At 40.1% G+C, this 22,509-nt stretch overlaps 1 protein-coding gene across 1 annotated transcript in view; it reads left to right on the top strand.

Annotated features, from left to right (window-relative positions):
• Positions 1 to 21,590, top strand: part of LOC107599531 (glutamate receptor ionotropic, NMDA 2D-like) — a 52,310-nt gene extending 30,720 nt beyond the window's left edge. Inside the window, exons 6-13 of the mRNA XM_016291156.1 lie at positions 626 to 794; positions 1,136 to 1,289; positions 3,722 to 3,847; positions 4,087 to 4,316; positions 5,323 to 5,483; positions 13,558 to 13,745; positions 16,229 to 16,461; positions 17,887 to 21,590. Coding sequence (XP_016146642.1) covers positions 626 to 794; positions 1,136 to 1,289; positions 3,722 to 3,847; positions 4,087 to 4,316; positions 5,323 to 5,483; positions 13,558 to 13,745; positions 16,229 to 16,461; positions 17,887 to 20,904 — 4,279 coding nt within the window. The 3' untranslated portion in view covers positions 20,905 to 21,590. The remainder of the gene's footprint in view (positions 1 to 625; positions 795 to 1,135; positions 1,290 to 3,721; positions 3,848 to 4,086; positions 4,317 to 5,322; positions 5,484 to 13,557; positions 13,746 to 16,228; positions 16,462 to 17,886) is intronic.
• Positions 21,591 to 22,509: the final 919 nt, after the last annotated feature.

Below are 22,509 nucleotides of genomic sequence, written 5' to 3'. Positions count from 1 at the left end.
CGCCATGGCTCCCTAGTCTGCCTTATCCGCCATGGGTCCCGGAACAGGTACCGCCCTGGAGGCCATTCGTCCCTGTAAGCCTGTCCTGAGAGGCCTCCAGAGCCCCCCTCCAGAGTAATGTCAGACTCGGTTCCTGTCTTGTGTTGTGCTTTCCTCCCCCACATGCTCCATGTTATGTTTATGCCCTTATTTGGTCCTTCCCGTTCCTGTCCTTATTATGATCATTTGTTTCAGGTGTTCCCTGTTTAGTTCTATTGATCCCAGGTGTGTCCCATTAGTTCCCTTATTACTTAAACCCTGTGTTTCCTAGTGTCTGGTGTGCTGTCTTGAACATCGATCCCGTGTCCTACGTGTGTTTCCCTAGATTTAAAATAAAGACTGTTGATCATGATTCTCCTCGTTCCTTGCTCCTTGTTCCTCGCTTCTCACAGTCGGCACACCGTGACACTTATACTTTATACTGATAGACCTCAGACTATGTGTGTTTACCTTAGGTGACAATTCTAAGCAGGGATGTTCATTTAGTTTCTTTTACTTGGTTTCTCTACACTATTTCTTTCTTTTGTGTCACTGTCCCATTTCTGTTTCTTTTTCTATGTCTTTCTCTTCTTCTTTTCAATTACAGCATGGTTGTTGAGGGCATTCAATCCATGAAGCACTGCTGCAAAGGCTTCTGTATTGATGTTCTCAAGCGCCTGGCTAAAATAGTGGGCTTCAGCTATGACCTCTATCTGGTGACCAATGGCAGGCATGGAAAGAACATAAATGGAGAGTGGAATGGAATGGTCGGGGAGGTCAGGTCCTCATTTTATCTCTCGACTATTTGTTCACCTTGATTTTATCATCACAATGTTGACTGAATTCAGGTGCAGCAGGTTTTTTTGTCTCAAACTGTGACACTGATAAAGCACCAGGCCATAATATGCAAGCTAATGTTCTTGAATATAAATTATATACAACAAAACTAAAACTTTTTTTTTTTAAATGTGAACTAAGCAACATTCAGATTTAACGGAATTTAACATTCAGATTTAACATTCAGACTAAGTAGTCCATAAAGGTTAGTTACTACTTTGACAAACTTCTTAAATACACTTCCTCTGTTCGTAATGCTATTAAACTCTTTCCCCACCAGGTGGTGTCCAAGCGGGCTGACATGGCGATCGGCTCCTTGACTATTAATGAAGAGAGGTCAGAGGTTGTAGAGTTCTCTGTTCCGTTTGTGGAGACTGGCATCAGTGTCATGGTCTCTCGTAGCAATGGCACTGTGTCACCATCTGCTTTCCTCGGTAAGGGAATAGGAGGGAGGACTTCATTTTTACTTTTAGGCATTTGGCAGACACTTATCCAAAGTAAAACAATTTATCTGTATGAACCTTTCCTTGGGAATAAAGCCCTTGACCTTGATTTTGCCAGCACTATGCTGTACCAGTTGAGCTACAGGCTTCATATTTCTTCAGATTTAGTGTTATATATCATGTTTATGTTAAATGTTGTATTTGCAAAATTTTTTGCTGATTATCATTTGACTTTTTATGCACACATGCCAAATGGTAATGGTTTAAGGATCTTTATAATCTTGTAATTAGCAATCCAACTTGGCCTATCCCTAACAATGATTTTTTTTTTATTGTTAAGATGGTCTTAACAATAACATTTTTTCTTATTTTTATTTTTTAAAATAAAAACATACTGAACTTCCTCCCCCAATTTTTTGCATGTCAGTGCAGGGTTCCAGACTGCGACTAAAACGGTTGCATTTGCGGCCAAAAATATTAGTTTGCGAGTGATATTTTTAAAATGTACATATTATGACTTAAAAATTTGCATGTAAAGCCTTTTTTCCTGCTTGTTTTGCGATCACATCTTTTGTTATGCACCCCTGCTAAAAGCAGCTCTAGTTGTGGCAGCATGAGAGAGATCGAAAATGACGGAGACGTGTGAAGTAAAAGTGAAGAAAACCGGGGTCTATTTCATGCACAACTTGAACAAATTACAACATGCAAAGCTGTCAGCTGTGTGGACATTAACAATGTCGTTAACAATTCTCGTTTATATTTGTGATACTAATATGGCTTCTTGTTATCAAGACCTTTAGTCTAAATGCTGTGTTCTGTTAATGCATGAACTTCATATTATTTGTAGCGCACTTGCCATCCAATAATCGCAATAGGCTTTTAATAAACAAAGTATGAGCTTTAAAATTCTACAAAATTCAAACAAATAAATACCATTTTGGCACTCAGAAATGTAGCATGAGTGATCACTTTAGCGGGTTGAACCCATCATATCTTTCTCTTTACTACTATAGTATGAAATAAACATGAATGGACATCAAAATATCTGAAATGTCTCATGTAAGCGCTCTTTCAATGTTTCAAACTGCATAAAATGTGTAAAGCTTGTAAACAATGCCACGTAACAATCGTTTACCACAGAATAACTATTCGGCGTTCATAAGCTCATTAGTCAGCTAGGGGAAAAAAACAATTAAAGAAGAGCATTTTGCTAAATATATGTGCTATATTGCATATTCATGTTTTACTTAATCTGTTGTCTACATGATAAGAAAGAATGCAAGGAGCTAAAGATAAAATTCAACACCTCTTATATAATTGAATGTTACTAATGAAGAAAAACAGACTGGATGTGTGCAGGACATATGACAACATTTATAGGATGCATTGAGGAGGAGCCCAAACTACACTCAATGGCCAAGTGATTCTAACATAGTTATGGTCTGTGATATTGGCACAGATTCTGTGTAATAAACTATTCTTTCTGACTGTATATAGCAGGGGTGGCGAACGTCGGTCCTGGAGAGCCGCAGCCCTGCAGAGTTTTGCTTCAACCCTAATCAAACACACCTGAACAAGCTAATCAAGGTCTCAAGGGTTACTAGAAAGCTACAGGCAGGTGAGTTTTAATTAGGGTTGGAGCTGTACTCTGCAGGGCTGTGGCTCTCCAGGACCGGAGTTCGCCACCGCTGGTATATAGTTATCAAGTTGGAAATGATGTTTAGTTCTCACTTTAAGTGAACCTTAGTTCCCAGGACATCTACAAGATGGATTAAAATGCTGATGCTGTAAAAGGAGGGGAGACATACATATATGACAGTATGACTGAAATGTTAATGTGTTTAAAAAAGAAATAAATAAAAAAAACATTTATTCTGTGGCACTTAAAAAAATTATTTGGTGCCTATTTTTGTTTCTTATAGGAGCCTCTTTTTTTCTGCAGTGACATGTATTGGGATATCAGAAGCTTGCATGAGATAATAAGAAAATAGAATACGCAGTTCTTCCTAAACAAGAAGAATGATAAAATGTAAGAAAGTTTGTCAAACCGTGTGATGTTCCTGACTGCTTGTAGCACCTACTGCTTGGTAAATGCCATTGATGAATGGCATTTACCAAAAAAAAATAATAATTACTGAAATTTATTTTAATAAGGTCCCTGATCATTTCAAATCTGATTTTAACAGTTTGTATGGCACCTTTTTGCACAGATTTTGCTGTTTAAGTCAGGCTTTGCAAAGAGGCTGATAAATTGGCTGTTTAATAGTGTGGGCAATACTCAGTAAAATCTAAACTATAGACTTATTGGCTCAAAAAAAATTATTATATTATAAATGGAGCCCAGGGAAAAAAATATGTCATGACCCCTTTAAATAGTTTGGATTGACATCCATTCATTTTTATATTTTTTTCCACCATTATAGAGCCGTACAGCCCAGCTGTGTGGGTGATGATGTTCGTCATGTGCCTGTCTGTGGTAGCTGTGACCGTCTTCATATTCGAATTCTTAAGCCCTGTTGGATATAACCGAAGCTTACAGAGTGGGAAGAGTATGTTGTTTATAAATTCAAGCTTTTGCTCTGGGCACTTTCATGAATGCAATCAGCAATGAAGGACATGTTTACAGATTGTTATTATCATTGTAAGCATGTTCCACAGTTCACCTCGAGCTGTGTTCCTCCTTTTCTCATGTGTCTTTTTGATAAATACCTTTACACTTGCTGTTATCACTGTCTATGTCATAATTAGACATGTCTCACTTGGCCTTCCTGTGTTATTCTTCCCTCAGAGACAGGAGGTTCAAAGTTCACCATAGGGAAGTCTATTTGGCTGCTGTGGGCTCTGGTGTTTAATAACTCTGTTCCGGTGGAAAACCCAAGAGGCACCACCAGTAAGATAATGGTGCTGGTCTGGGCTTTCTTTGCTGTCATCTTCCTGGCCAGCTACACTGCTAACCTGGCTGCTTTCATGATCCAAGAAGAGTACATCGACACTGTGTCAGGCCTCAGTGATAAGAAGGTAGACAATGATAAAAGTTATTTTATTTAGTAACAAATTTCCCTTTTTTTTTAGCTATTACATTGAGCTGAGTATATGGAGGTCGTACTTGTGTGGAAACATTATGTAATAAATATGATTGTTTTATATTTGCATGATCTTTATTTGCAAATAAAATAATTGGTATATTAAGGCATTTTTGTTGTAATTTATAACTGTATAATTATTTATCATGTATAATTATCTACCACTATTGGATATTGAATTGTTTCTGCCTATTTTATGGCTTGGGTGACCATTTATTACTAACTTAAAGGGATATTCATAGATTATAGTAAAACAGGACCCTGCTATTTTTCTTGTAGCAAGAATTGAATAAAAATGTTTATTCATTATTCATTCTGCACATTAAGTGCAGATTTTAGTATTATTTTATACTTGTATACTTTATACTATAGTTTAGTTTAGCTAAGGCAACATTTCTTATTTTTGTTTAAGTTTATGTTGTCATCTTGCATTTTATTTCAGCTTTATTTCAATTACTGATGACATTTTTTGGTAGTTTTAGTTAACAGTAACAACATGGTTATCAGCCGTAAAATGAAAATAAATATTGGCTTATTGGTATCAGTCACAATTTTAAAATCAGTGTATCCCTATTTACTAGACATGATGTGAACTAAACTGAGCTGTAGCGAAATTTTTGTATAGGCTGAAATTGTGGTTGTGCAACAATAACTGACATTGCAGTGATATGGATACACACTATAAATCTTTTTTTTAAATAGGTCTCACTTGCATTTGAAACAGACATTTGTTTGTGTGGAGCAGTTGGAGCCAAATTATGCAAATAAATCATCTGCCTATAATCATATGAAACAATGATTCCATTTTCATTCTTTTTACTCCCACCTCACACTTTAGTGTTTACAATCATAGTTAGCCAAATGACTAATTATGTGAATTTCAGTGGCCTAAACTGTAATCTCATATTTCTAATGATGTGTTTTCCTAATGTTGTGTTCAGTTTCAGCATCCCACAGAGCAGTATCCTCCCTTACGCTTTGGCACTGTCCCAAATGGGAGTACAGAGGAGAATATACGGAGCAATTACCCCAACATGCATCAGTACATGGTGCGGAACAATCAGAGAGGCGTGGAAGAGGCCATCGACAACCTTAAAACTGGGTGAGTGAATGACGACCATCGTGAAAGACAACACTAATTCATAGGCATAAACTGTATAATGAAGTGTTTTAGTAGTAGCCAGCATGGCAAATTAATTTAATCCTGGCCCTAAATCAGACCACAAAAGTGTTATGTCCCAATGAATCAAGATGTTCTTTTAAGCCGTGGGGGAAAACAGATGTGCTCACAAGTAATTGACGGATATGGGTGACATGATGGATCACAACAGGGGAGTTAATAATTTTGTTGGCTGTCACTTTTCGAAGGAGGGTGTAAAGATTGACTTTCCTCCTTGGTGCTATGTCACTGAAAGGACAAAACATTCAGCGGGCATTACTACTTTCGCAGGATACTAGGTCTTCAACTGGATTTGTGCTTGCAGGGCGAGCATGGTATTGATATCTCTCGTTTAATGTACTGCAGTCAAACTTTATTTATTTTATTTAGATTTGACATTTATTCATCTAGCACTCTCTTTTATCCAAAGTGACTTAGAAATGAGGAACATCACAAGCAATTTGCCATAACAGGGCAGTCTTTTTAAATGTACTTTTATTCAACAAGGATGCATTAAAGGGGTCATATGATGCTGCTAAAAAGAACATTATTTGGTGTATTTGGTGTAATGAAATGTGTTTATGCTGTTTAAGGTTAAAAAAACACATTATTTTCCACATACTGTACATTATTGTTTCTCCTCTATGCCCCGCCTTTCTGAAACGCATCGATTTTTACAAAGCTCATCAGTCTGAAAAAGCGAGGTGTGCTGTGATTGGCCAGCTATCCAGTGCATTGTGATTGGCCGAATACCTCAAGCGTGAGACAGAAATGTTACGCCCCTCACCATATTGTGATGATGCCCTGTCAGGCTGGAGCGATGATTCAAAAACATGAAAACCCATTATAAACGAGGCATTCGTTGCATCCAGTGGGGACATAATTATGGATTATAATGACTTATACTGTCTTTTTACGCGTTGCGTTGCATCGCATCGCGCTGCGTAAACATAAAACCATGTCTGCATTTGTGATCGGAGAAATGACAAACAACAAGCCCTACTCTACACTGCCCAAAAAACTCGCTTTAAATATATAAAATATAAAAACTCTTTAAATATAAAAAAAACGTACTTGCAGTCTTTGAGTCAGAACAGCCGGCATTGTAGTCTACTCTCCCAGGATCAGGAAATCTGAATATTTGGGTTGAAGTGTTCTGGAACAGTGTTGTAAATACAACTTAACCACTGATTTCTAGTCGTGTCCATTTTTGGAAGGCCAAACAAAGTAGTTTCGCTTTCACAACAAAACAGCGTCACACACGGCAGCCTAAAGTGAGCAGAGGCCGGGGGCTAGCGTGAGGAACGGCCGGTGGGTTAGAGTGAGCAGAGGCGGGCGGGCTTGAGAATGGCGCGGCCGGCGATTTCGATGGAGCGTAGGAAAGACATGTGACGACTCCGAGCTGGACTCCGCTTCGTCCACGGTGAAAGCCAATCCGGCGATCGACAGCGCAAAGTTGTAGTATTTCCTCAGCAACCAGCACGGATCAGCTCTAGGCATGACGAAGCAGATATCGTCCTCTTTTGGAAGACCAAACAAAGTAGTTTCGATTTCACAACGAAGCACACAGCGTCTTTATGACATGGCGGCGGAAACAACAAAACTACAGCGAGAATAAAAGTTACGCCTTCTTTCTTTGCGTGAACATTTTGGCGGCGTTATGCAAATCTACCCACATCCTGACGTAGCTATGTGGGGGTGTGTTAGAACGAGCCATTTTAGGTAGGTGTGGCTGACTCTTAACTTTTATAAAGAATATCTCTTTGGATTTGAGACTTTAGTCTTTGCTGCTTTACAGATCTTCTTTATGCACCAAGAGCTTGTAACACTCCAAAGAGAAAGGAAAAATTGAAATCGCATCATACGACCCCTTTAAATCGATCCAAATTGAAGACCTTTACATTGTTATTTCAAATGAATGCTGTTTTTAAATAAATGCTTAAATGTTTTTTTAACATCTGTTTTTAGCATTGATATTAATAAGAAATGTTTCTTGAGCAACAAATCAGCATATTAGAATGATTCATGTGGATCATGTGACACTGAAGACTGGAGAAATGATGTTGAAAATTCAGCTTTGGAATAAAAATTCCATCACATGATTAAATTACATTTTTAAATATATTAAATTATAAAACAGTTACTTTAAATTGTGATAATATTTCACAATATTAGTGTTTTTATTGTAACAATATACTATTTTTTTAATCAAATAAATACAGCCTTATTGAGCATAAGATACTTCTTTCAAAAACATTAAAAAATTATAAACTAAATTTAATTACATGTATTTTTGGCTGTTATAAATGTAATAGTTTTTAAAATGTTTTTTTTTTCTTTTTCTTTTTACACAATATATTTAAAAATCTCCAAATTACTTACTCTGACTTGTTTTTAGTGTAAATGTATCTGCTCAAGTTGAATGCTGACACACTAAATATGATCTTTGTTGTTATTATGCCATAAAAATACTGCTCCAAATACAATAACAAATCATATAGTTGGACGGTTGTGTGTATAAAAGATTTTGAAAATAAATTTTGACACACACACACTGTGAACACACACCCGAAGCAGTGGGCAGCCATTTATGCTGTGGCACCCGGGGAGCAGTTGGGGGTTCAGTGCCTTGCTCAAGGGCACCTCAGTCGTGGTATTGAAGGTGGGAGAGAGCGCTGGTTATTCACTCCCCCCACCTACAATTCCTGCTGGACCAGAGACTCGAACCCGCAACCTTTGGGTTACAAGTCCGACTCTCTAACCATTAGGCCACGACTTCCCCTATCTAGCCACTAGTGTCATTATCTTTAATGTATTAATATAGAAGGTGAACAATGACACCTGCTTTATACTGTAGTAGCAGATTGTGTTTTTGTTAGTGCCACATTGTGACCACAGCTGAGGCAGCTTAGTTTAGAGGCATGGTGGTATTATAGTTGTTTAGTCAAGCATTGAGTTTTCCTATGATGATGCTTTTATGTGCCTAGCCAGTTGACACAACTCTGCATGACGCTGGTTTAGGAAACAAAAGTTTTTTAAAAGCTTTGCGAGGCTTTGTTATACAAAGAGCATTTTATGTCATTCCATTTTCATCTGGTAGTGTTTAATCACCGAAAGGAGCATTTCTGCACTTGTGTATTATTCATTCACTACTCTGCATCATAAGATGCCATGATTGTTCCAGAATTATTAAATAGCAGTGTGGTGGCGCTAACACTGCTTCACTGCCCTAGGATCTGTGTGCATGGGAGTGTGTGTGTCTACGGCTGTCCAATCTAAAGCTCAAGTCCCTGCATTATGCATACAAAGGGCATGAATATGCATCCCATCGCAAAAAAGGTTATGTTTGCGGGCTAGAATGTGTAATCGCAATGTTTAGGCTTTGCAATTTCTCGTGAAGATTTCATCTGTCATTCATAAGCACTTGGTTTGTGTAATAGTTGTAGCCTGCAGAGTGAGACTTTCGATTTCAAGCCGTGCAATGCAATCGCTAGCCCACGAGTCAACAAGTCAGGTCTCCAACTAGGCGCTAGCTGATTCTCAGAGGCACTTGTGTACCTCAACAGCCTACCTACTGCTGTTACTGCCTTCCTATTTCAGTCGGGTTGCACTGTGGGCCAGTGTGCTGTCAAACACCTGTCTGTGTATGTTCTGTTCATTTGGTTCACCCTTACTGAAATGTGTGACTCATTTTCCCCCAAGGGCTCTGTTTTGTTGGATACAACGCTTCTGACAAAAGCTGCTACCTTGAATGCTAATGTGGTGCTTGCTGGTCTTGGAGGGCCAAGTAGAGCTTGTTAATAACCTCAAGGTGTGCTTAGCAGGAGGTTGAAGAGTAGCCAGTAATAAGCTGTCAATTTGGATTTTTGCTGCAAAGACGTTGGTATGTTACAAGGTGGGAAAAATATGATCAAAGAAAAGAGGCATACCAGTGCACCTGACTGATCAGGCGGAAAGCTTACTTGACTTCTGAAAAAGCAACTTTTATGTTTTTACTGTATAAGATTCAGCTGCTGAATTATTTAGCACTGTGAATATGGAGTAATAAGATTAAAGTGGATTTTTGCATTATTTGAAAAAGAAAATGGCACCATTTTTGTCTGTTTTATCATGCAGCAGGTGAAAATGTTCAGTCTGATTGCTTAGCAAAGTAATTGCACAAAATGCTGTATTCCAAGCATCACATTTCAAACTGTTACTCAACAATCTCCACCATGGAAGAAATACAAGTCCCAGAAAGATATTTGATTATCCACCTGCATATAAAAACAGAGTGTAGCGTCTGCGTAGGATCATGCTGGAGTGTTGGACTGTTTATGGCTTAAAAGACCCTTTTAGCCTTTTGACATTTGCATATAAATTACAGTTCTGGTCAGAGATGTTACTTGTAGAGGGGTTGTAAATTGCCAAATGGTTCTTCGCCGTCAAAAAGATTAGAACCAGCCCCCACGAGAATCCTGGAATCTTCTGATCAAAAACATTCCACAGAGAGCTGTGAATGGCCAAACGAACTTGATTCTGCTACAGTTAATTCGAAGATATAATCTAAATATTTATTATGAATCATAACCATTTATGATTCGTCATAAATATTCCCCTTTTTAGAGCTAATAAATAATAATAAACGTTACAAGAGTATGCATGCATGTAGTAGTTGTTTACTTGATGCTTATTCATGCTTACCAATACCTTATAATTTCCTTTTCTTCACACTTTCTATAGATTTATCACTGTATTTTTATGTAGTGAAAACACATTAATGCAGTGCAATTTCAGTGCACCTGACGTATCTGTTTAAAGTCCTTCGGAAACTTGATTTTAATGTAAATCATAGATAAAAGTAACCTTACAGTAGGAATTTGAAAACTGATTTTTTTTTATGGCGCTGCGCATGGCTGCCTCGGTTTGTAGCTCCTTGGTACTTTTACTATTTTTATTTCTAGTTTGTCCTGTTTTAAGTAACTTTTTTCTGATCAGCTTTACTAGGGACGAGATCCTAGACATCAATAATAGCATGGCAAAATATTTTTTGCCAACTTTTGAGCATTAAGACGTTTTACTGGACATTCTAGTTGGAGAAGCTGTGATCCTATAGACGTGCTCCAAGCGACACAAACAAGGGAAGTGAAATTCCAACAGCACGGTTTTAGGATTCCGCTGCCAATCTGGTGAATATCCGCTCCCTAGCAAATAAAACTGGTTGAACGGAGCCATCCCAGACAGGTCTCATCCAGGACAGCAACGAGTCTTACAGACAAGAGGTTGAGTAGCTGGCTGTCTGGTGCAGTCACAAGTTACAACCTGGAACTGAATACGCTCAAAACTGTGGAGATTATTGTAGACTTTAAAAGTAACCCCCCTGCACTCCCACTTCCAACCATCATGAATAGCATTGTGGAAGTAGTGGAATCAGTCAGATTCCTGGGCACCACCATCTCACAGGACCTGAAGTGGGACAATCACATTGATTCCATTATGAAAAAGGCCCAGCAGAGGATGTCCTTCCTTCGTCAACAGAAATAGTTCAACCTTCCACAGGCGCAGATGACAGTTTTACTCAGCTGTCATTGAGTCGGTTCTGTGCACTTCAACTTACAGCAGACAGTTACAGATCTCTGTAAACTAGAACATCTAGGCATAAAAAGTTTTCCCCCCCATGCCATCTCCAGCTTAAGCCTAGTTCACACTACATGATTTAAAACGTCGGCAGATCGCTGTGCTGTTCAGACTACATGACTTGCTGTCTGTCTTGGAAGTCTTTGTGGTGTTCACATTACGTGACACTACATAAATGATCCGCAACAGGGCTCCACACAATACACGAGCTGACAACAACTCTGTCACCCAATGACTCTACATGGTTCCCAAACCAAGTTTTGTCATGAAAGCACACGTGAGAAGTGGAACGGGAATGACGTGAAACAGGATTTGTTTATTTGAAAATGGACGTAGAAAAGAAATTAGTGCTGCAAGCTGTTTGCGTGATGATCTGTTTTGAAAATTTTGCTCCATTTCTTGTGTCCAAACTTTTCTTAAAGCCATGTTGCTGTTTCTGTTTTGCTTCCGCTGATCTCAACCCATGCCCTGCTCTCAGAGCCGATCCTCCCTATATGCAAAATATGCAAGCTGCGTAGGGCCCCAGAAACACCAGGGGGCACACTTGCTCTCAAAGATGATTTCATTTTAGTCCCCTCCCCCCGACACAGTTTTGCGTAGGGCCCCCAGAAGTCTAGGATCGGCACTGCTTGCTCTCTCATTGGCTGTAGCTTGTCGCGACACATGCCACCACGTTATGTCGAGTCGGCCGACAAGTCCAGATATTTAGCTTGCTAGATATTTGCTTGGCATCGGCAATGCGTCAGTGAGTCTCTTTGGAGCGTTGTTGAGTGGTTCACACATAAAGATTGCTGAGCGCTGATCACCCGCTGATTTTCCCCCAATCATAGTCCGACCTGTTAGCGAGCTCGTTAACTTGCATATCGGGTTTAAATCGGGCTTAAAATCCTGTAATGTGAACTAGGCATAACACAGAAATTACCACCTGTCTTCTGTAATTAATTTCTTAATAAATAATTATTGCCTCTCTCTCAAGTATTATTTAAATACATATACATATTTTTATTTATACTGCTATATATATATATATATATATATATATACAGTAAAAGCACAAATCTGTACATAAATCTAATGTTCCAGATGTATACCACATTATTATTATTTATTTATTGTTTTTTCCTTAGTCTTATTTAAATGTTCTTTCTGTTCTCAGTGTCATATATTTATGTATGTATGTTTGTACCAAGAGCTCCTAAAAAAAAAACACAACAAATTCCTGAAATTAAAGGGGTCATATGGTGCTATTTTAAAGATAATTATTTGGTGTATTTGGTGCAACAGAATATGTTGACATGCTTTAATGTACAAAAAACATTATTTTTCAAATACTGTACATTATTGTAGTTCCTCTATGCCCCGCCTCTCTCAAACGCGTTGTTTTCTACAAAGCCCCTCCTTCTGACAAGCACAGTCTGCTCTAATTGGCCAGCTGACCCAGTGCATTGTTATTGGCCGAACACCACAAGCATGCGTCGGAAATGTAACGCCCCTTTCCATAATCGCGAGCTTCAGCTTTCAACATAAATGTAAAGACAGTAAATAATGTCCTTAGTTTTACCATCAGTTCAAGCCCGAAAGGGGAACAGAGTCGCGTGACAGACACAGTGATGATGCGCGCATGTATTTGCAGTACACAAGGCGTGATTAAGAAAGCTGACTCCACAGTGATGTGACCTCTCTCTGTGTCTCTCTCTTACACACACACACACACACACACAATATGCGTTGCACAAATTCGAACATCTGGGTTGTGCTGTTCTGTTGTAAATAAATCTTAACCAATGATTCCTAATTGCATCTACTTTCGGAAGGCCCAATAAAGTGCTTTTGCTTTCGCACAGAAACACACAGCGTCTCCCTGACATGGCTGCATCAACGCTACTGTGGTTCCTGAAACCACGCCTTCTTTCTTTGCATGAACATTTGGGCGGTATTACGCAAATATTTCCACATCGTGACGTAGACATGTGAGGGCGTGTTTGAATGAGGCGTTTTAGCCTGGTCTGGATCAGCCTTCTCTTTTAGATAGAATAAATCCTTTTGTGGGAGACTTTGAGCTTTGTAACTCTGCAGATCTTATACATGCACAAATAGCTACATAAAACACTAAAGAAAGGAAAAATAGAAAACGCATCATATAACCCCTTTAACAAAAAAAAATCCAAGTCCTAAAAAGTATTTTCAGTGCTGTTAAACCCCAAAAGTGTGGTGCAGAACTAGGGTGAGTGCTTGATTGGCTTCACTAATTACCAATTACACGCTATTTAGTTTAGAAATAGGATTTCCCTGAAGATCATCAATGTTTACATGTAACAATCAATAAAGTGATAATTAGTCTTGTGAAGTAATTCACCCATGTCTTGTTGTTTTGTTTCCCATTTCCTCTTTCTCTCTGCAGAAAACTGGATGCATTCATATATGATGCAGCTGTCCTGAATTACATGGCTCGTAAGGACGAGGGCTGCAAAGTAATGACCATCGGCTCTGGCAAAGTGTTCGCTACAACAGGATATGGCATTGCCTTACACAAAAACTCCCGCTGGAAGCGGCCGCTAGACCTTGCCCTCCTGCAGCTAGTTGGAGATGGTAAGAGAATTTCTACATGAAATGAATACCTAGATACACCCCAGGTGTATCTAATGGTGGTTTGTTGATTGTTTGTGGAGTTGTAATCTCCTATACTCAGTCTCAAACCCCTGATTTTCACTATGACAAACAAACATTCCTATTGTTTTGTTTTCATAGTGAGTGAGCAACATTTTTTGGAAATTAAACCTTTATGAGTGATGTTACACTTTCTCCCTTTCTCTGTTTCACATACGCACACCTTCACATGCTTTTCTCCTGCATTGCTTGAGGATGAGGAACCTAGTGAGTTGCCCCATAATGATTAAAGAATAAATGTGAAAGGGAGCTGGAAGAGTCTCACTGAAATATGATAAATGATATTAGAAAAATTTAGCAAATTAATACAATTATGAATAGCCAAAGGGTCATTTCAGTAGACAGCGTGGTAGCGGAACACCTCAATTTTTTATTTTGATGCATCCCAATTTGGATTGAAATTCTCAGGGCTGATTTTGCTTGTTTGAATGAATAAATATAATGAAAAAAAATTTCCCCCTCCTGAGAATCGGAGCAAAAATCTTGTTGAGCCCCTCGATTGTTCCCGATGTTCGGCGCGGATTATCTGGTAATGTGAGGCATTCACCGATCGAATCTTGCACCTCCCGATCTGCACGCACACAAATCGGGGCCGCCCCGATCATATCAAACATGTTTGATATTTAGGATTTAAATCGGGATGATGACGGCTATATGAATATGTCAGTACTTTCACAATAGCCAATGCGTGACCGCAAAACAGCTGCTGTACAGCCCCGTTGGATAGTGGAGACGGAGGAAATATACTCAGTCTCAAACCCCTGATTTTCACTATGACAAACAAACATTCCTATTGTTTTGTTTTCATAGTGAGTGAGCAACATTTTTTGGAAATTAAACCTTTATGAGTGATGTTACACTTTCTCCCTTTCTCTGTTTCACATACGCACACCTTCACATGCTTTTCTCCTGCATTGCTTGAGGATGAGGAACCTAGTGAGTTGCCCCATAATGATTAAAGAATAAATGTGAAAGGGAGCTGGAAGAGTCTCACTGAAATATGATAAATGATATTAGAAAAATTTAGCAAATTAATACAATTATGAATAGCCAAAGGGTCATTTCAGTAGACAGCGTGGTAGCGGAACACCTCAATTTTTTATTTTGATGCATCCCAATTTGGATTGAAATTCTCAGGGCTGATTTTGCTTGTTTGAATGAATAAATATAATGAAAAAAAATTTCCCCCTCCTGAGAATCGGAGCAAAAATCTTGTTGAGCCCCTCGATTGTTCCCGATGTTCGGCGCGGATTATCTGGTAATGTGAGGCATTCACCGATCGAATCTTGCACCTCCCGATCTGCACGCACACAAATCGGGGCCGCCCCGATCATATCAAACATGTTTGATATTTAGGATTTAAATCGGGATGATGACGGCTATATGAATATGTCAGTACTTTCACAATAGCCAATGCGTGACCGCAAAACAGCTGCTGTACAGCCCCGTTGGATAGTGGAGACGGAGGAAACTGCTTCTTGACGTTTTATAGTAACACGACTGTCTGTATAATGTGGCGCTCCCTCTGGCATGATAATATTAATAAGATCTTGTAGTGTGTGATGCGCCACGATGTTAAAATCTTGTAGTGTGTGCATGTTTAAGATTTGAGGCAAGATAATCTGCAAAGATTCTCCTTATGTGTGTGCTGTAACCAGATTTCATAATCGGTTAGGATTTTCAAACTCCTGTAGTGTGAGCCCGGCTTAAGCCATAGTTCAAGGCCATATTGTCATAAATTGAAACGTAATTAACCTGCGGGTCAGCGCGGTTTTGTTTTTATGCTTTGTTTCATATGAAATGATGATTTAGACTTATCTCTCTCCCTCCTTCGTAGTGAAGGAATAATCCTCGATATAAAGCTGTCATCTAAATGCATATGTCGTTTTTCTGCCAGAAACATACCCTTGTCATGCTTTTATTTTTTCCCACAGTGACATTTTCACTCTGATAAATGCACTAATGGCTATTGTTGGGAGGTAGGCCCATCAGTCTAGAGCTTTCATCTCCAAACTACAACGGGCCTGTCTTATCACAAGAGCCTCGAAACCAGGCCATTTCAGACCTCCATCAAAGCTGTTATTATCCTCCAGTCTCTCTTTCTCTCCTTCTCTCTTTCCACCTCCTTGCCTTTTATGATTCTTTTCCTGTTTTTTCTTTTCCATTTTCACCTTTTTGTGAACACAGTGTAATAATAACTGAAGCTAAAGCAAGATCTCCACTGTCTGTAGATTTGAATTAAAGACTTTTCCCAACAATAGGGTTAGAGTGCTCTTTTGCTTTCTTTAGCCTTTCTTTTTAATTTTCTCCCTTCTGTCCATCTGTCTTGTCCCCTGTTTGTAGGCCTACTTATCTTTCATGCTTCTTATCTCCTGTCATTGTGCACATCTTTTCCTTTTTTTCAGATGAGATTGACATGCTTGAACGACTCTGGCTGTCTGGGATCTGCCATAATGATAAGATTGAGGTGATGAGTTCCAAGCTGGACATAGACAACATGGCGGGAGTGTTCTATATGCTTCTGGTTGCAATGGGCCTAAGTCTGCTGGTGTTTGCATGGGAGCATCTTGTCTATTGGAAGCTCCGCCATTGTTTGGGCCGCTCTGGAGGAATGGACTTCCTACTGGCTTTCAGTCGGGTGAGTGACCCAAATAAAAAGCAAGATAATATAAATATTAGAGCTGTCAATTGTTTTTTTGTTAAAACGTTAATGCATTCCGTTCATTTTTAAGGAAAGAAAACTAAATAATATATGTAATTATTGTTCTTCAATTTGTGTTAATGGCACTCAAAATATATGTGCATACTTCCCCCAGCACCACTGACCCACATTCCTCCGCTGATGATTACATTAACATTTTTATGAATGATGGCGTTCCACTTGTGGATGATGTTTCACTTTTTAAGCTTTGATGATAATTAAATTTCATCATATAAAGGCTGCAAATGACTTTACAATTGTTAAATATCCCATCTGGGTTTGATTTATAAATAAATAATCTGTAGAATAATGGTTTTCTCAGTCATTTAGGCCACTGATAAATGGGAACTCCCATAGGGAATTGTGCATGTGTGTGAGAGACTTTCGATGTGGCTCCAAACTGTTTCAGTCCATTCTGAAAGTGTCCCATTCATTTTTAGAAATCACACAGAACAGATCAAATTTAATATCAAACTGAATAAATGTGTTATTTCACACTTAAAATTTTAAAACATTTAACTAATCACAAGTATTAACTTTAATTTTCACAGCCCTTATAAATATACTTATTTTATGAATATTTCTTATGAAACTGTGCTGAAATTTGAGAGAAAGTGATCAAATACATTAATTGTGTCATAAATCATTCCAGCTCTGCAAACTAAAATCTGTAGCCCAGTAAATGTAAAAATGAACCTAATAAACAAAACTGGAATCATTTAAATGTATTTGCAAGTAAAAGGAAAGATTACTCTTTTTGCAATTCTTGTTACTTGCAACAAGAACAAAGACTGACACGCAGTAATCTCTCGCAATCAGGCGTTAAATCCTTAGAAGGGGACTTTGCAGCACACTCCCTTTATTTCCTGTCATTTCTAAAATGTGATGGCACATCTAGCATTCCCATTGCACACACAGAGGGATTTTATGAAAGCCTATAACTTCTCTTATAGTAATGAATAGGGGTGGAAAAGGATGATAGAAGATGGATCATTTATTCATTCTGCATTATCACTATCTGTCTTTGTGTACATTGTGGAAAGAATGAGAAGAACCTTAAATCCCCCTTGCAAGCAACCATACTTTTTATGAGAGTATTGTAAGGCAGTTAGGTTAGATGGAATACTCAAAGAGTGAGGTCAGCATTGCCATTACCTCAGAGAATGGTTAGCTGAGCTTACAGTGTGTACTTTTGCATCATTAAAGCACTGGGAGCTTTACAATTTCATTTTTATGGTAATGTTTCACGTCTTTACCAAGACATTTTCTAAGCGTCTAAATCGGTTTGTATGTCACCAAGGGAAATATTATGATATCCTGAACTGTTTGCTAAGTAAATCTTTTGCTTGTTATCTCTTACAGGGAATGTACAGCTGCTGCAATTTTGAGGATGAAACAGCTCCTGGAGGCTCCCAAAACACACTTCCTCAATATCATCATGTCTCCACAGTTCCTCCTCCTCCACCTCCTCATGTGATCTCTGCAGTCGTGGCCAATCCCCCCATCGCTATGGCACAACAGCGGCAACAACAAAAGCAACACCACCAGCAGCCACCGGTATACAATGCTCTTCTTCCTGGCTCCCCTCCTTCAGGTGGACATTCTGGAATGGCACTAGGGCCATCGAACAGTCCCATTCTTGGAGCACCCATGCCTTGCTCAACATTCCTACCAAGGCATGATCGTCGATTAGCTGTTGTGAATCGGTGGACATGTCCAAAGGTGGGCCCTGAGAAGCCTGGCGGTGTGAACAGTGGGATAACAGACTTAACGCAATTCCAAGGCATGCCCCCTCACTGGGGTGCAGGAATAAGTGGAGGAGAGGGGGGTCTGGATGAGTACAAGAGATACTATGGGCCAATTGATCCAGAAGGCATAGGGGTCTCTGCTGAACCTCAAAACATAGGTATCCAAACTCCAAAAACTAAGCATCGAGGGACAAAATCCTCTGGAAACCCACGGTTACCTCCTAAAGGTCAAGCCTCTGGACACTTACCAATTAACCCTGCTTTGCCACATCCCTCTCCACCGCTGCAATCTATCTGGAGGAGAAGCAGCTTCTCAAAAAGGAAGGGTTCAGGGGGGCCACTCTACGAAAACATCCTTCCACTCGGAAGGAGAGGTGGTGGCAGATATGGAATGAGGGATGGTGGTGGGAGAAGAGGACGTCGTCCTCCTCCTCTTCCTCTGCCTATACCTGTGCCCCTCTCTTCCCCAACACAGACTCTGCCCTCACCTTCTCCATATGTATGCTACACATCCAATTCCTCCAGCAGCTCCAGCACCTCCAGTTCATCCTCTTCTTCAGAATCAGTCTCCCGATCCAATTCTCCCTCTTCTTCATCATCGTACACATCATCACAGAGCTTCAGATACCGGGCAGATGTACGAGATGTGTATGAGGACTATGACACAGATGAGCTTACGGAGGAGTCAAGCTTGCTTTTGGGGAGGAGAAAAAGTCATTCATGTATGTCCTCTCGATCCCTGCCTAGCAGTCCTCCACCACCACCTATACCACCCCGCAAACCTTGCGGACAGAGGGTGCAGGTGAGAGACAGAGCAGGCAGCCAGATTGCACAGCTTCAAGAGTGGTGGACCTCTTGGGGAGAGAAAGAAAAGGGTAGAAGAGCAACTGGAGATAGAGATGTTAAGGAGGAGAAACAACATCATAAAGAAAGGGAAAGAGAGAGAAAGAGGAGGAAGAAGGGTAGAAAGAAAAAGAAGAGAGAAGAGCGTGAAAAAGAAAGGGAGAGTAAAAGGCGTAAGGTGAAAAAGAAAAAGAAAAAAGAGGAACAATCAAGAAGAAGGGAGAGGGGAAAACAAACTGAACAAGAGGATGTAGATATGGACAGGAAAGATGTCTTTGAAAAAGGAATAGGACAGGAATACTCTTCTTATCCTGCACTGAGGCGAAGCTCTTTCCGAAAAAAGAGTGAAAGCTCTACAAGGAGTTATGAGTGGGATACTATCAGAGATGGAGTAAAGAGAGATAGGGATGATCAAGGTGGAGAAGATGAAGAAGGCAGTAGAGGAAAGGAAAGACATCAGAGAAGCCCAAAATCACAACGCCACTCCAGGCCAAGGTCCAACAACAAGCATTTTTCTTGCTCAAACAAACCTTCTTCAACCGTCAAATTTTGGAGTAGTGGGAACCCAACTTCTGATTCACCATCGTCTTTTGTACCCTTGCTTCCCATATCTAAAAGACGAAAGTCTGTAGGAGCTGAGAGAGATGAGCGAGGAAGAGGTGGAGAGAGTCGGCCCCTTTTGGGAAAAAACAAGAGAGTTAAGCCTTGCTCGAGAGAAGGCCTGTCATTTCACGAATGGGATTCCGAGGAAGAAGAAGATGAGGAGTCTGAAGTGGAAAGAAGTAGGCCAGAAGAACAGGGGCGACGACGAGAAAGCAGAGGAATGGACTCTGAATCCGAAAGGGACAGAGAAAAAAACGTTGAGATATACACAGATGATGAAGGTTCCTCTGGAGAGTTTGGTAAGTTTGAGAGATATTGGGAGGGTCACGAAGGAAGGGCAGTTGGAGGCATTGGAGGAGGAGGATGGTTCTTTGGCACCTACCCTGCCAGAGAAAGAGGAGGCAGCATAAACAGTAGAGATGACTCTTTTTTGGGGTGGGGTGGTGGAGAAAGTAGCTTGGGTTTCAGAACAGGACCAGGGTGGGGATCAGAAAGATTACAATCAAATCAGTGGCCTCCAACTCCATTGACTCCCCCACCTCCTCGAAGATACTGGTCTGTTGATAAATTACCAGTGAAGACCGAAAATAAATCTAAAAGCAGGTCTCAAGAGAAGAGTCGAGTCCACACATCCTGTTCCTGCCAGTCACCCCATCACTTTGCCAGCACTCACTCCAAATGGAATCGGGTGACTTCTAGGAGTCAGGAGGAGCTATTCCCTCACTGCCACAGTTTCAGCAGCAGTGTAAGACCCAAACGGCAATCATCCAAACCAGATCGGGCTCAGAGCCAGGCAAAATCTGGAAGCCAATCCAACCTCAGTGCACAAAGACCACAACGCTCAGACCGGTCCCGACAACTGCCGTCCCCTCCTCAGAGTCTACCGCCATCTTTACCCCCTCCAATGGTCCCTGCACTCCCAGCCCCACCCTCTTCCTCTCACCATATACATGTACCTCCACCTACCTCCTCCTCATCAGTGTCCTCCCCATCGGTTGTCTCATCTACACCTGGTGCCCCACAGCCCTCGTCTTTGTCCTCCTTTAGTGCTAAGCTCCAGTACCAGAAACTGCGATCGTTTCCCCAACCCCAAATGTATCAATCCCCACATCTTCCCCTCAAAACCAAGAGCCTGTGCTCTCGTCGAGGCTCTGCCCACTTCTCCAGTGTGGAGAGTGAGGTCTGAGGAACATAATTAAATGAGGAACATCAGCAAGTAACCCCCACCTGTTCATGCTACAAACTGTTAACTGTTCATAGCAGTCGAGTTGGGTTGTTTTCGCTGGCACCCATCTCTTGCACAAAGCTCTAATGCTCACAGACAAACCTGGATTGGGATGTCACATAAATTGTAGCCCTTTCTCTTTACTTGTATAAGAATGGAATACTGCCATGCTGACAAATCTTTTTGATGTTAGCGAGGCTGTTTGTATGGGATTGGCTTTGCTTTTCTTACTTCTTGGGGGCTTTAAGGTGGAGCGTCAATAATGTGGGTAAATGTGATTTTTCTTGGAGTGTTTTGCTGCTCGATGGCTCTGGAACGATTTTTTGAAGGGAGATTCTGAGGTCAAAATACAAAGCCCTAATATCCCACGCCCATCTTTTTTTTTTTCCTCTTGCTCTCAGAGCTCTGAATCATGATGTAATTGTTGTGTATATTCGTTCAAAATCTCTCAAGGGAAGCTTTCACAAAGGAAAGTAGCAAACCATTTTTCTATTCTCAGAGCATTTTTCTTGACCTCCACCTTCCGCAAACTGACATCTAGCATTCTGTGAGTTGTTGTCAGTGTTTGTATTCCTAGCAACAGGGTAAGTTAGCCATGACTGATCACATATTGGCTTACTGAAGCTGAATGCCAAACTGAAGTGGAGCTGATGTACCATGTACGGTGAAACCATTTCACAGGTCCTCATGTTTCATTCTTGTCCCTTGAGCAATACATAATTAACTACATACAACATACAATACATATATTTTATATTTACAAGTTATTTTATTATATATAATATATATGTTTTGTGATCTGGTTCAAAACAGTTGTGTTGAGTTATTAAAAGAATATAAGCACTGTGCTGTAGGGCACATGCAATGTTTCAACTACCTATAATCAGTGGCAGCCCTTCCCCTCTCGACTGAATGTACATGTTGCCATGACAACACAGTGTGCAACCAAGACACTTTTAAGATCGTAGCTTTCTCGGGGGAGACCTTCTCGTCAGAGCCAGTTAGGGTAGCTATGAATGCTGATGTTGAGAGTGCCAGGATGACAGGGCTAGCCATACTGCAGCACTATACTCACTAAACTAAATGTCAGTGAGTGATGAAAGACATGGCATCATTCAGAGAGCGATAAGGCAAAGGAGAGCACTGTTTACAGTTTAACACTGTGTTTTTACACCTTTTTTTTACAAGCTACTCTGCTCTGCCATTTATAAGTTTTGGACACGATATTCATACTTGCTTAGCAAGTTTGCTTAAGCTGTACAAGTAGCAGCAAGAATAAACTGGTCAAATAATAGCAAAATAGTTGCAGTTTTATGCTTTTACTAGACATATCTGTTAAGTAGGAAAAGATTGATTAGCAAGCCAGTCAGGTAGATCTTTGTTTAATTTAGCTTTTACCATTAGCCAAAAGCTAGCATCTTTGAAGTGATCGCTATAATTGACTGTGAATATCGCTAAGGGCAATGCGTGTTGGCAGCAGGTCTGAGTCAACTATGTTTAATTTTATTTATACAATATTTTGTTTAGACAGTATTTAAAATGTTTGTCTGCAAAGTATGCGTATGA

Source organism: Sinocyclocheilus grahami, unplaced genomic scaffold, assembly GCF_001515645.1.
Source record: "Sinocyclocheilus grahami isolate Dianchi unplaced genomic scaffold, SAMN03320097.WGS_v1.1 scaffold268.1, whole genome shotgun sequence".
NCBI lineage: Eukaryota > Metazoa > Chordata > Actinopteri > Cypriniformes > Cyprinidae > Sinocyclocheilus > Sinocyclocheilus grahami.
Note: the sequence above shows the minus strand (reverse complement) of the source record. Positions and strands in the feature narration are given on the sequence as shown.